The sequence below is a fragment of the Limanda limanda genome, chromosome 17, assembly GCF_963576545.1.
Source record: "Limanda limanda chromosome 17, fLimLim1.1, whole genome shotgun sequence".
Lineage (NCBI taxonomy): Eukaryota > Metazoa > Chordata > Actinopteri > Pleuronectiformes > Pleuronectidae > Limanda > Limanda limanda.
The window spans coordinates 14849973-14863067 of record NC_083652.1 but is presented as its reverse complement, the minus strand read 5'-3'; the positions used below and the strand labels follow the sequence as shown (position 1 = coordinate 14863067).

The 13095-nt window shown below is 41.7% G+C and overlaps 2 protein-coding genes across 2 annotated transcripts; one reads left to right on the top strand and one right to left on the bottom strand.

Moving 5' to 3' along the window:
• Window positions 1–1317: 1317 nt before the first annotated feature.
• Window positions 1318–3299, bottom strand: gfer (growth factor, augmenter of liver regeneration (ERV1 homolog, S. cerevisiae)). Its single transcript, XM_061089504.1, has 3 exons — window positions 3086–3299; window positions 2417–2631; window positions 1318–2146 (listed from the first exon to the last, which is right to left on the bottom strand). Exons 1-3 carry the CDS (start codon window positions 3275–3277, stop codon window positions 1984–1986), a joined length of 570 nt encoding a protein of 189 aa, XP_060945487.1. The 5' UTR covers window positions 3278–3299; the 3' UTR covers window positions 1318–1983.
• Window positions 3300–3355: 56 nt separating this feature from the next.
• Window positions 3356–7281, top strand: drg2 (developmentally regulated GTP binding protein 2). Its single transcript, XM_061089496.1, has 14 exons — window positions 3356–3422; window positions 3648–3741; window positions 3990–4147; window positions 4296–4385; window positions 4496–4556; window positions 4780–4870; window positions 4969–5041; window positions 5351–5441; window positions 5651–5748; window positions 5916–5992; window positions 6084–6172; window positions 6264–6322; window positions 6439–6492; window positions 6773–7281. Exons 2-14 carry the CDS (start codon window positions 3678–3680, stop codon window positions 6857–6859), a joined length of 1092 nt encoding a protein of 363 aa, XP_060945479.1. The 5' UTR covers window positions 3356–3422; window positions 3648–3677; the 3' UTR covers window positions 6860–7281.
• Window positions 7282–13095: the final 5814 nt, after the last annotated feature.

Genomic DNA, 13095 nt, shown 5'->3' with positions numbered 1-13095 from the left:
CTGGCGGCTCCACGCTCCCGGCTCAGCGGCTCCTCGGCAGGCTGCTGCTGCTGCTGCTGTAGGGACGGGTCCTGCATGCGCGCACCCGGGAGGAGGCGCGCGGGCACGGTGAGCAGAGTGGGAAAGGGGGGGTCGATCGTGCCCGCGCTGTACAGGCTGACTGTATGTGTTTATTTTTACGATTAACTCTTTATTTAGTTTTTAAGCAATAACGGTCACAAAGAGCAACTGCATGGAACTTGAGCCATAGATTACAAAATTACAACAACACAGTGTTGACATAACAATTATAATATGACTAATAGGAAAATTGTCTATCATTGTTTATAGTTTATTCATCAGTTAACTGCATCTTTTACTTTAAATTACTGCTGACCCTCTTTTTCCACGTAATACGGATGACCTTTATGACCTCTGGCATTTATGTGGCTAAATGGGACGTGGACCTAAAGCTGCCCACTTGTCAAATAGTAAATGTTGCCCAAATATCCCCAGATATTACATTACATTACATTTCATTTAGCTGATTCTTTTATCCAAAGCAAACTTACAATAAGTCCCTTCCACCATGAGGGTACAAACCCAGAACAATAATCAAGAAAGTACAATCTCTTCAAGAAAGTCAAACTACAAAGTACTGCAAGTAAGTGCCATTTAAGTGCTGCTTTATTGTTGGTTTAAACTTTTATTCAAGGTATAGTCGTAAGAGTTGTGTTTTTAGTTTGCGACGGAAGATATATAGACTTTCTGCTGTCCTGATGTCATTGGGGATAAATGGCAAACACACGGTGCTCTATAGGTAAAGTGAAATCTGGATATGAACCTGTGAATGTGGCTCAATCATTCCATAAAGAATGTGACGAATAAGGGTGAAATGAAAGAAATGTTTAGATTTTTATATCTTTATCATAGAATGTAAACTCCACTGCATTTTTTCGAGATTCCCCACAAGAATATCACACAGCAAGCATGACTTCGTATTTGTCAAAGGCTCACACGGCCCTGCAGCTTTTATGAAGGTAAAGCAAATGTTGTCCTCAAAGGCCCTGAAGGCCGTCGAGGACAAGCTATATACGGAGGGAAGAATTCCTGCCGGACTCCTTTTCTCAAACATTCCTAATTCATGAGCCATGGCATGAAGGGCAGTCATGTGATGTAGCTGTGCCAAACACTACAAGAAGTATAGTCAGAAGTTTCTTATCATGGGATATTTGCAATAATCGTGACATGTGACCAATGTGGTCTCGTCAAAAAGACTCATTCTATCTGAGCTTTGGCCAAAAGACAATTTACACTGACATGAAATGAACCATCACCTTTGTGAAGATGTGACCAACAACATATCTGTATTTATTAATGACGCAAAATAACATTTCATTTGAAAATAAAATTATTTCAGTACCAAATCATAATTTAAACACACACACACATACACAACATGGTTCAAGAAAATACACTCTGTAATCATCACTATGTAAAATATAAATCTATATATTTCTGTGACATATTTGGTAATTCAATTTTATAGGAGACATTTCCAATCAAATACATAGATTATCAAACAAGATTGCAAAACACAGCTAACAGCCTAGAAACCAACAACTGTAATTGATTAATTCAATTTGGGATCTGAAAAAAACAACAATCCAGAAGCTAAATTGGTCAAAAACACAAGCACGAGTCAGAGGAACAACGTAGTGAGTAAACAGATAAAATGTTGAGAACATGGTTCCCTCCATGTTTTCAGTTTCACATGTAGAATTTATTTGTGACTCTTCTCATTGACTTGAATTAACAGCAGGTCCAAAGTTTAAGTTATATTTATAGTTATAATAACTAACCAGCAACAAAGCATGACGAGCCTTTTGACCTCACTCTTCACATGAAGTTTTCCCACAACATGAGACCTGAGCTTGTTCCCGCACTGACAGGAGGAAGTTATTGTCTTCACCTCAGTCTTAACATCCCTCCAGCCACGATCCTTCAATCACAGGAACCATCTTTCCAGCCGTCTTTCCAGCGCTCATCCACACGGGAGCAGTCGAACTCGGGCTTCCCCAGCCGGGCGTTGACGCCGTTGTGGAGACGACAGAACCACTGAGAGAGGGCGTGGCGACTGGTGGTGTCCGGGTGGTTGGTTTTTAATCTGTGGAGAGGAAATCACGTCAATTGAGAATTGATTAAAGATATCTAATAGAAAACACAATGTTATAATTCCACTTGGGCTCCCCCTATAGGTGGGAGAAATAACTCAGGTTTTTATCACTGTAGCACAAGATTTGACATTGGGACATTTTAGATGAAACCTAACACAACTAAAGAATGAGAAGCATCAGATTATATCAGAATAATAATATACCATTGTCCTGCCAGAGTTTCATAATGACACTAAAAGATATTACAGAAAAGACCTGACCTTCCTCTGAGGTCTTCTGCACATTCATCGCAGGGGAAGAACTTGGAGAAGAGGTGGATGAACTGTCCCATCTCCTGCTGCTGCAAGGAGGACGGGCGCTCGGGGTAATACGCCGCCATGGTGTGCAGGAAGGACCAGGAGTTCCGTCCCAGCTCCTCCCGGTCCAGGGGACACTGTGGGTCCACTGGTGGCTCGGCTTCTGTGGCTCCGACCCCCTGGAGGACGACAACAGATGTTCAGATACACAATCACACGCAGGCAGGTGGTGGATGACTTGTGGTGCAGTTAGAGTGTCAAATAAGATGAATACATCAAACTGAGGACCAGTAAAGTGATGACATTAAAATGTTTGGACCAAAGATGGAGACAAACTGCAAAAACTAGTCAACGTGTTGATTAGCTGTGACAGATGATGGTCAATTAAATATCACTGTTTTGAACTGTCACAAAGTTTAAAAGATAATTAACTGAGAGAATAATGTTCAGATGAATCAATAGTGAAGGTAATTGTTCACTGATCTGAGAACCAGGTCTTCATGTCTCTTACCAGACAAACATTGTAATAAAGCATCAAATCTCTGAGACACAGACAACACAACAAACCACTTCATATAACAAACTATCAAACAATCCTTCTATTTAAAAACCACCACCTGGGCCTCATGTCACCTGAGCAGCCGCTGGCGTCTGCTTCTTCTGGTTCTTCATCCACGATGTGAAGTCCGAGCAGGCTCGACACGGCTTCTTCTTCGGCTCCTTCCCGGGACCGTCCTCCGGTACCGGGCCGGAGCCCACCGGGACCGGGAAGCCTTGAAAAGGGCCGGAAGCTGCCGGTCCTCTCGGCCCTGAGGACGCAGCCATGTTCAACGACGAGCGATGCCGGTGATGGGTCAACGTCTCGTCTGACTTCCTTGTTTCACCCCGGACCTTTTACCGGCACGGAACCTGTTCCGGTGTCTAACATCCGGTCCCCGTGCATGCCGCCGAGTGTCGCCTCTGTCAAAGTGTAAGATTTAAACCATCTTAACTCCTCTTTAAACTCTTGACATTACATTTCTTTACACATATATTAATGTAAACCTCCCACGCGTTGACTCGCTAAGGTTACCGCGGCTTTAAAGCTGTTTGGTAGCCATGTTAGCCTGCTAGCCGGGATGCTAACAAAGCTAACAACTGTGGAGTGACACGTTTGTGTGTGTGTGTGTTGTTGTGTATCTTCTCCCCCGGACAGTGTAGCTGAGGCATCACCTGGACCGTCACCATGGGGATCACGGAGAAAATCTCGGAAATCGAGAGAGAAATCTCCCGGACACAGAAAAACAAAGGTGAGAGAGAGAGGAAACCGGTGGCTAAGTGTTAGCTGCAGCGTGGATGAACTGTCATTTAGCTGGTGTGTGTGTTTGTTTATCTGTGTGTATGTGTGTGTTTCTTATTATACTCTATTATACTTATACATATATGCTGTAATATGGCAACCTGACAGTGACCACCACGTTTAATAGACGATGACTTGAACTTGCATTGAGTCATCAAATCTCGTAACCTGGTCCCTCCTCTCTCTCTTTCCTCCCAGCCACCGAGTACCATCTGGGTTTGCTCAAGGCCAAGCTAGCCAAATACAGAGCTCAGCTTCTGGAGCCCTCGAAGGCGGGGGGCAAAGGAGAGGGCTTCGATGTGATGAAATCAGGAGACGCTCGTGTGGCTCTCATCGGTTTCCCCTCTGTGGGTAAGGTATGTTGAGAAAAGGGAGGACGAAGGGGATGTGGCTCCGGGGTCGTCGTACAGGCTCAAAGAGAAACTGATTCACAATACGAATGCTTAACTAAGTCTGTGATGCTCTAAAGATTCTGATGATCTCATGAAACCCTCTGTCCTCCAGTCTACCTTCCTCAGTTTAATGACATCAACAGCCAGTGAAGCTGCTTCCTACGAGTTCACTACCCTCACCTGCATTCCTGGTGTCATCGAGGTAAACACACACATACACACACACACACACTCATATCAGTGCATATAATTTAATAACTGTGATAAAAAACACTTAATCTAATATTTACACTGTTATTTGTTCCTCTTCAGTACAAAGGGGCCAACATCCAGTTGCTGGATTTGCCAGGAATCATTGAGGGGGCTGCCCAAGGTACGAGATACTTCCATGTTGTGGCATTTAGTTTGAAACAATCACAGACATGCAAAGTTTTTGTTTTAGTGTTATAGTTTCATTTGATCAGATATAGTTATTTATGATTTATCAAAAACCAATTCCTACATGCTGTGTGGCAGTAACGGTTTGTTTAGCTCTGACAGAAGACCGAGCCTCCAACCGAGCCGTTGTGTTTAACTGAGTTTCCACCTTATGATAGGTAAGGGTCGAGGTCGGCAGGTCATTGCCGTCGCCAGGACAGCAGATGTGGTCATCATGATGCTGGATGCCACCAAAGGAGAGGTTCAGAGGTGTGTGAGTTAGCACATTTGTTATTTATTGTGGCTTGTGTGAGTCTCCTGTGTTTTCATCCTCAAATTCTCACCTTGACATTTCCTTTTGTTTCTAGATCCCTTCTGGAAAAAGAGTTGGAGTCAGTGGGCATCAGACTCAACATGGCAAAGCCAAATATTTATTTCAAGGTACAGTTTCTCTTCTCATCTTTTTTCTCTCTCTAGGTTTCATCACACACATTCAGAATCAGGTCATGATCATCCACAGTTAATTTTACAGTGATCTGTCTGTTAGTTTTAGAGAAATGATGCCGTGTAAAGTGCTGGTGAAGTTTTTAAAGTGATATAAATGAAGATGACGTTAAAAACCTGGTCTGAATCGTTTCAGCAGTTGAAAACAAAGAACCTTTGTATGATCATTTTTTCATTTCCAGGAAGAAATACTTGAATTGTCAGATTGAATTTCAACAGCTGCTTTTTTTTTGCCTTTCCCTGCAGCCTAAGAAAGGTGGTGGCCTCTCCTACAACTCCACAGTTCCTCTCACCCACTGCTCCGAGAAGCTCGTCCAGCTCATCCTTCACGAATACAGTATCCTTCAAGGACATAGACAAACATTTCCCCGTCCCTCTTGTCCCTCTTACTCGCCTTCTGTCCTCCTGTCTCTAGGTTCCCCACCAGTAATGGACCTTGTGGATTCACACGGGGAAGTTCAGGGGATAAAATCCTCAAGTCGTGGATTGAACTCGTAAAAGACTCACAGTATCGTCAGGCTGATTTCCTTAACCGCTTCTTCTCAGAAATCTTTAACGCCGAGGTCCTCTTCAGGGAGGACAGCACGCCAGACGAGTTCATCGACGTCATCGTTGGGAACAGAGTTTACATGCCTTGTCTATATGTACGTCAATTTATATCATTTAAAATGGTTTGAAAAGGATTTGATTAGTACAAAGATGATTTTCTAACTTCAGCAGCTCGTTTTGTTCACGAAAGTTAAAAAACGTCTTTCTCTGCCTGTGTTTGTTTAGAGTTTGTCCCTCCCTCATATAGTTTGTGTGATTTTAGGTGTACAATAAGGTGGATCAGATCTCCATCGAGGAGGTGGACCGCCTGGCTCGCAGGCCGAACAGTGTTGTCATCAGGTGTGTGAATACCAGCGTCTTCGGTGGAAACTTGTCATCTTACTATCTGTTTGTATGTATGTGTCTTTAACGGCTTTCCCCCTTTCTTCAGCTGTGGGATGAAGTTGAACCTGGATTACCTGTTGGAGACGCTGTGGGAATATTTGGCTCTGATTTGCATTTATACAAAGAAAAGAGGAGGTACACTTATATCTGTCCTCTTTTATCCATCATTTTATCACATTTAAATGAATACATAACTTGTATATTAAATTCTTAATTTTTCCTTTAGAGCGCCCAGACTTTAACGATGCCATCATCATGAGAAGAGCAGCGAGTGTAGAACATGTGGTACGTATGAACATTGTTCACACACGTGTATATTCATTATAACTCTGCCTTCAGTTTACATGTGAAGAGTTTATATAACTGATGATGAATATGTCTGTTCTACTTTCTGCCTGCAGTGCCATCGAATCCACAGAACCTTAGTCGGCCAGTTCAAATATGCACTTGTCTGGGTAAGTTCAGGTTTTTGTTTTTTTTAGAGGCATTGACATTGTGACATGACCCAAACAAACTTTCTCATGTCCACCTGTACATTAAAATAAACAAAGACAGAACTTGGATGTTATGTGAGATGAGAGGTGTTACATCGTACGGTGACAGCTGGAGATCTGATGGTGGCAGTAGAGCTGCAGTGGTGCACAACTCACCCAAAAAAGAAATCATGCACAAGACTAAATTAAAGAAAACTGCTTCTGTTCTGGATGTAAACCCTTCTGTGTTCTTGCCCTCCAGGGAACCAGCACCAAGTACAGCCCGCAGAGGGTCGGCCTGACGCACATCATGGAGCACGAGGACGTCATCCAGATCGTGAAGAAGTAAAACAAGCCCCTGACTGGAGCGAGGAGAGAAGGAGCAGGAGGAGTTAAAATGAAAACAAAGTACTGTACAGAAGATACACCGCTATGGAAAACACCCACCGTTCTTATTTTGTATATCATAACCAACAAAACCGGGAGAGACAAACAAGATTTGAGTTGTGGACAAAAACTGGTTTATTTGACCTTTTAAGATAAAGGAAGATGCATCAATGATTCTGAGAGAAAACAGGAAATAGAATAAAGTTCCTAAAACATTAAATAAATGGTTGTGTTTGCTTTTTATTATCATCTTTTTATAAGATCAGTTTATTTGTACTGCAGCTCACCTGGATTACATGTGATTCCTGGACTTGTTTGTGGTGTTTATTCAAAGATTAGGACATTTGACTTGGTTTAATCACCTTTTTTATGTAAATAAAGCTTAACCACCTTTTTTGTCTTTGCCTGCATTTACTCAAATCTTCAAATTCAGTCATTAACATATATAGGGTAAATTTAGAAAATATATCTTGTTATATTGGAGACGTTGAGCTAATAGATGCTTACAGCTGAAAACCCACAGCGATGAGTGGAATAACACATTTTGGAACCGGACACAACAAATCTGCTACTTCACCAGAAAGTCAGAACTACAAAAACTACGAATGGATTCCAGGAAATTCTAGTTTTAATGCTTTATATTCTGTCAGGTTAAGCTTGGGTATATCCCCTGTATGAATAAGTTGTTATCATAACCTATAAAAATACATCATAATGTAATTGTTATCTTTTGTTTCATTGATGAAACCAAGTGCAAACTAAAATAGTAACTTTAATTGACAAATAAATGTAAATAATGTAATATTTCCCTGTGAAATGTAAAGAGGTAAAAATATGAGGTATATTTGAAAACTGAAGGACTGAAGTACCAGTACACCAACCTCAGAAGTCTGCTGAAGAGAAGAGTACTTGAGTAAATGCACATCATCTATTCCCAGAACTATATAAAATGCAATGTTTAAATAATAAGTAAAACAAAAAGGCCTTAAAATAAAGTGCTCATTAAATGTGCACTGTTATTGTCTATAACAGCATCCTGCACACCTTGACGCCTCCTCAGCAGTACAGCCGGTAGTTGGGTGGGGGGGGTCAGTCACCTACGACCCCTCCCTGGTGCCTCCCCCCTGCGGCCCTGCTGTCCCCCGGTGCTCCGAGGCAGACTGGGCCTTTTCTCTCAGACGGTGCATGCTCCCAGCCAATGCTCCCCATTCACTCTTGCACAAACACACTCGCACAATAGCACCATTAAATATTCACAAGCAGCTCTTTGGTGTAGGAGAGGTGGACTGAGTGTGAGGCTTAGAGAGAGAGGGAGGGAGGGAGAGAGAGAGAGAGAGCGGATGTGAGGTGACACTAGGCCTGAAAGATGCCTTGAACATGTCTCCTCAGAGCGAGCTGTGGATGGAGAGATTCTGCTTTGGAATAACCTGAAGAGGAGGGAAATGATGGAGGGATAATACCGAGGGGGGAAAGAGAAGACACAAAGGTACGCTCCACTGGGTGTGTATTGTGTGGAAGCAGGCATGACACTTGATGCTGCTTGGCCCCATATGGCATGGCCAAGTGTGTGTGTGTGTGTGTTTGCAGTGCCTGTACACACAAGAGGGAAGTGGGTGTTTGGTGTTTAAAACTGAATTCATGGAAGTCAGTTCAGGGGAAGTGAATTCAAAGCAGCAGAAACTCCAGTTTGAGTCGCCGCCTCTCACCCACTCGTCTCCTTTTAAACAGATTCAGTAAAACGTGGGAGTTTTCCCAGGTTTGATCTAACTAACTGTAGCTGACAGAACGAGAGCCTGAGCTGGAAGTGGCTGCATCATCTCCAGGAATCTTTTTCCCTGCACAGCTTTTCTATTTGCTGACACCTTCGAGCTCCTGTCTCATCAGTGTCACAACAATTTGTGTTTTTACTCCTACACACACACTGAGGCAGCACAAAAACAAACACCACACTATCATTAGCTCTATCTAGATGTTGTTATTAACTCACCTGTATAAATGTTTCCCTCTGAGACTCAGCAACGCCTCCACCTTAGAGCTTGTTTCCCCTCAGTTCACCAGCAATGATTACATCTTAGATTTGTATGTAATGGTACAAACGTGTGTGGTGGTGCAGTGGGTGGCACTGTCGCCACACAACAACAGAATCCCTGGTTTGAATCCCGAGGTCTTTCTGTGTGGAGTTTGCTTGTTCTTCCCTCGTGTCTGCGTGGGTTTTCTCCAGCTTCCTCCCTAAATTGATCTTAGGTGTTAATGAGAGCAAGGGATAAGTCAAATGGTGAATGGTACAAAATGTACAAGTCATCATCAGGTAGAAGAGGTCAATGTCTCTATTTACTGGTACTGTCTTGACCTTATTTGGAAATAAGTTAGATATCATACTTTGCTTGTTTTAGAAGAGGGAACCAACTCTATTACCAGATTTTTACCAAAAGTAAGATAAGATGCAAAAGATATACTTCATTGTCCAAGTGGGAAATTTGGCACATGCATCACAGTGTCTGCAGTATACAGAAATATAGTCAAATGTATTCATCTACATCCTAAATTTCCCTTGGGATCAATAAATTATCTATCTATCTATCTATCTATCTATCTATCTATCTATCTATCTATCTATCTATCTATCTATCTATCTATCTATCTATCTATCTATCTATCTATCTATCTATCTATCTATCTATCTATCTATCTATCTATCTATCTATCTATCTATTTATCTATCTATCTATCTATCTATCTATCTATCTATCTATCTATCTATCTATCTATCTATCTATCTATCTGTCTATCTATCTATCTATCTATCATGTACAAAGTGTAATAAGACAGTACAGTTGGCTGTGATGTATATTTTACTATTGCACTAGTGTTGAATGCAGGAGATGAGTGTAGATTCATAACAAACATATTTGAGTTATCTAATATTAGTAATAAGTAGGAATTATTCGCTGATGACGCAGAAATAATATCCCTTATAAATGGCTGTTTATGATCATTGTACAAAAACATTCTTATTTCTGACTGATGGGATAAACATGAATGAGAAGAGCCACAGTCCATGTTCATTATCTTGTCAGGGCCCTGATTACTGAGGCTCTGCTGCCCCCTTCTGCTTCAGTTTGCTCATTACATGGAGCTGCTCCTGACACGAGAATCCAGGCCTGGTGGTAAAGAACATGTGGCGTCTAGTTGAAGGCTAAAAACACTGAAGAAAGGAAAAGCCTGATTTACTTTCATCATTCTCACCATAGAGTCAGAGAAGAGGGAATCCTGAAATGATGCTTAAAGTTTAAATGATGGAAATGTGTTTACACTCATAGATACCAGTCCTCTAAATGTGCCTGATTTTTAATAAATCATGATCTATGAATTACTCCCTGGGAGATATGTGAAAATGTTGAACAACGCTACAATGTTAAAGACAAGGATGAATTAATTCATTCGTCCAGATGCATGACAAAGTTTAATAGTTTATTTTTGTATTTTGGAATGAGATTCTTTTCAGTGGTTTTCAGAAAAATAGGACAAAGCTAATTTAAGCCTACATTTATGCAAAGACAAATCTTTGCTTAATTAGCTTTACTCCTTTTCTTTCTCTGTCACAAAAGACTCATGGACGAAGCTTAGATATAATCTGCAAACAGGGATTTCTCAGGAGCTGGACAAAGACGATGATGCACAACATTGACGTTTGTAAACTAATCTCTCTAATGGCCTTAAACAAGGGGTCCGGTGGTTTCCTGTTCTTCTTGTACACTGATCTATGTCAACAGACAAATTATCCTATTGATGGACATAAAGAAGCTTCTCCCAGAAACATAAACACTCATCATTGACGTCAGACATGAGTCAGGACGATGTGTCTGTCATGAGAAATCAAGACAAAACCCAAAGTGTTGTCCTCTAGATACTTGTCCATCATATTCTTTATTAACTGGTAGATTCATATTTTGTTTGTTTCACTATTTTGTACAAAGCTCCAGCCACATGCTTTAAAATGTGTAAATCTGTTTCAACAGGGACATGATTGTGTGGAAATATACTGCAAGCGTAGCACATTGGAGTGTGTGTGTTTGTGTGTGTGTGGGGCGGTTTTTGTACGTGTGTATGTGTCAAGGTTGTCTATAGGTTAGAGTTAGGTTGTAGTAAGTCTCCAGTAAATGAGTGGAGACACAACTGTGTGTGTGTGCGTTTGTGTTTGCGTGTGTGAGACAGATGGAGACAGAGAGATGTGAGAGAGAGACGCCTTTTGTTGCATGTGTGTATGCCAGTTCTGATAAGGCGCCTAAAAACACACACACTTGCACAAACACACAACCTATTGTGGTCGCTGAGGTTTCATAACAAATCTGTGGGCTCTGACGTTCAGGCACCAGTGTGTGGGGACGATAGCGTCCTGTGTGTGTATCTACGTGTGTGTGTGTGTCTGTAATCCTGCCTTTAACCCACAATGGATGGGCCCAGTTGTTTAATTGGGCACTTACACACTTAGCTTCACACACAACAAATGTACGTGTGCAGCATGTTTACTCAGAAACATAATCACTGCATGTTTTGATGTTTAAAGTCGACATGTACCTGAGCTGCTTCTGTTGTCTCAATGTAGATGTGCAGATAATCTCTGAAGGCCGAGACTCCATTGTGTGTCAAGATGCTCTGTGTCATTAGGGGAACTGAAGTGAATAGTGTGTGTGTGTGTGTGTGTATGTGTGTGTGTGTGTGTGCGTGTGTGTGGACTATTTAACATCAGCACAGGGTCCAGATGAGCAGCAGGAGTCAGTGCGACCACACTGAAGCCAGTGATGTAGTTTTCTTTTAGAGTTGGTTCCTCCAGCATTTTGATATTTGTGGATAACAGATGTTCTTAATATCGGTCAGTGTCACAGACAAGGTAAGATCGAAAGTCAAATGTTTGGTATGTTTATTGTAATGGATCAAATAATGGGAGGTTTATGATTATTATATTATTTTATTGTTTTGATCTGTGTATATAAATATCCAAACTTTCCTCACGTTTAAATTTGCCAAAAAATTATCACCAAACACTTTAAAATCTAAATTCATTGGTAAGACACAAGCTTCTTATTTCCAAGTCTATTTATAAAAGTCGCCTCAGCCCAGTGTTGCTCTTTGACTCTCCCTGACAGGCGAGTGTGAGCAGCCACTAGCGTCGCTCCACTGTCAAGTCACAGGGTGATGTGGCAGCGAAGGTTAACAAATGAATGGAGCTTAAAGGCTTAAAGGAAACCTGAGTCCTGCCTCCTCATCCTCATCCTGTGTCACCTCCTCTTCATCCTCCTGTGTCACCTCCTCCGTCCACAAAGATCTCTGTCACTCGTCCGCTCAGTTATTTTCCTCCTTATATTTCAAGATAAGAGTTTGAAAAGGCAAATAAATAAAATGTCTCCAAGTGACTAGTAACGTTGACTAAATATTGATTTTGATAACAGATCAAAGTCATTGTTGTCGTTCCACTACACTGGTCCAGAGGGAAATAACTCTACAACTATACAGTGAATTGTGGTGGATGAAATTTAAATAAACACACAATTGTATTACATGGGAGTTTGTGTGTGTGTATGAACTGTTAAGTGTGCAGTATGCTTACTCTAGTGTGTGTGTGATGTATTTTGTGCTGTGCCTGTGTGCATGTAAACTGCAAATGTAGTACATGGGAGTGTATGTGACACGCTTTCAACACCAGAGTTGTGAGTTTGTGTTTGTGTTTGTGTTTAGCAGCTGTAAGTCTGTAGTTAGTCTCTCCAGATGAATCAGGGATAATCCTGCTTTCAATGATCGCATGCAATCTCCATTATGAGATATACCTGCCTATGTGTGTGTGATAGTGTGTGTGTGTGTGTGTGTGTGTGTGTGTGTGTGTAAGTGTGTGTGTGTGTGTGTGCCTACTCCCAGTCATTAAATGGGCCTGTTGGCTGTGCTCTGCTTAGGTGATCTCCTTTATTAGTCCTTTGTCGCTGAGTGCGTCTGCTGAAAGCGTGTTGTCAGTGATTGGCACGGGAAGAGACTCTCCCCTTCATCTCCATCTCACTCACTCGCCCTCCATTGTGGCCTCGTATCACTCTCTCCATCCCTCCGTCTCTCTCCTTCTTCAGTTTCTTCCCATAACCGTTTGGGCTTGTCATTACACGCTTTTACACTTTCAGTTGTCTTCTTCAGTTTTCCTTCCTTCCCTCTCCC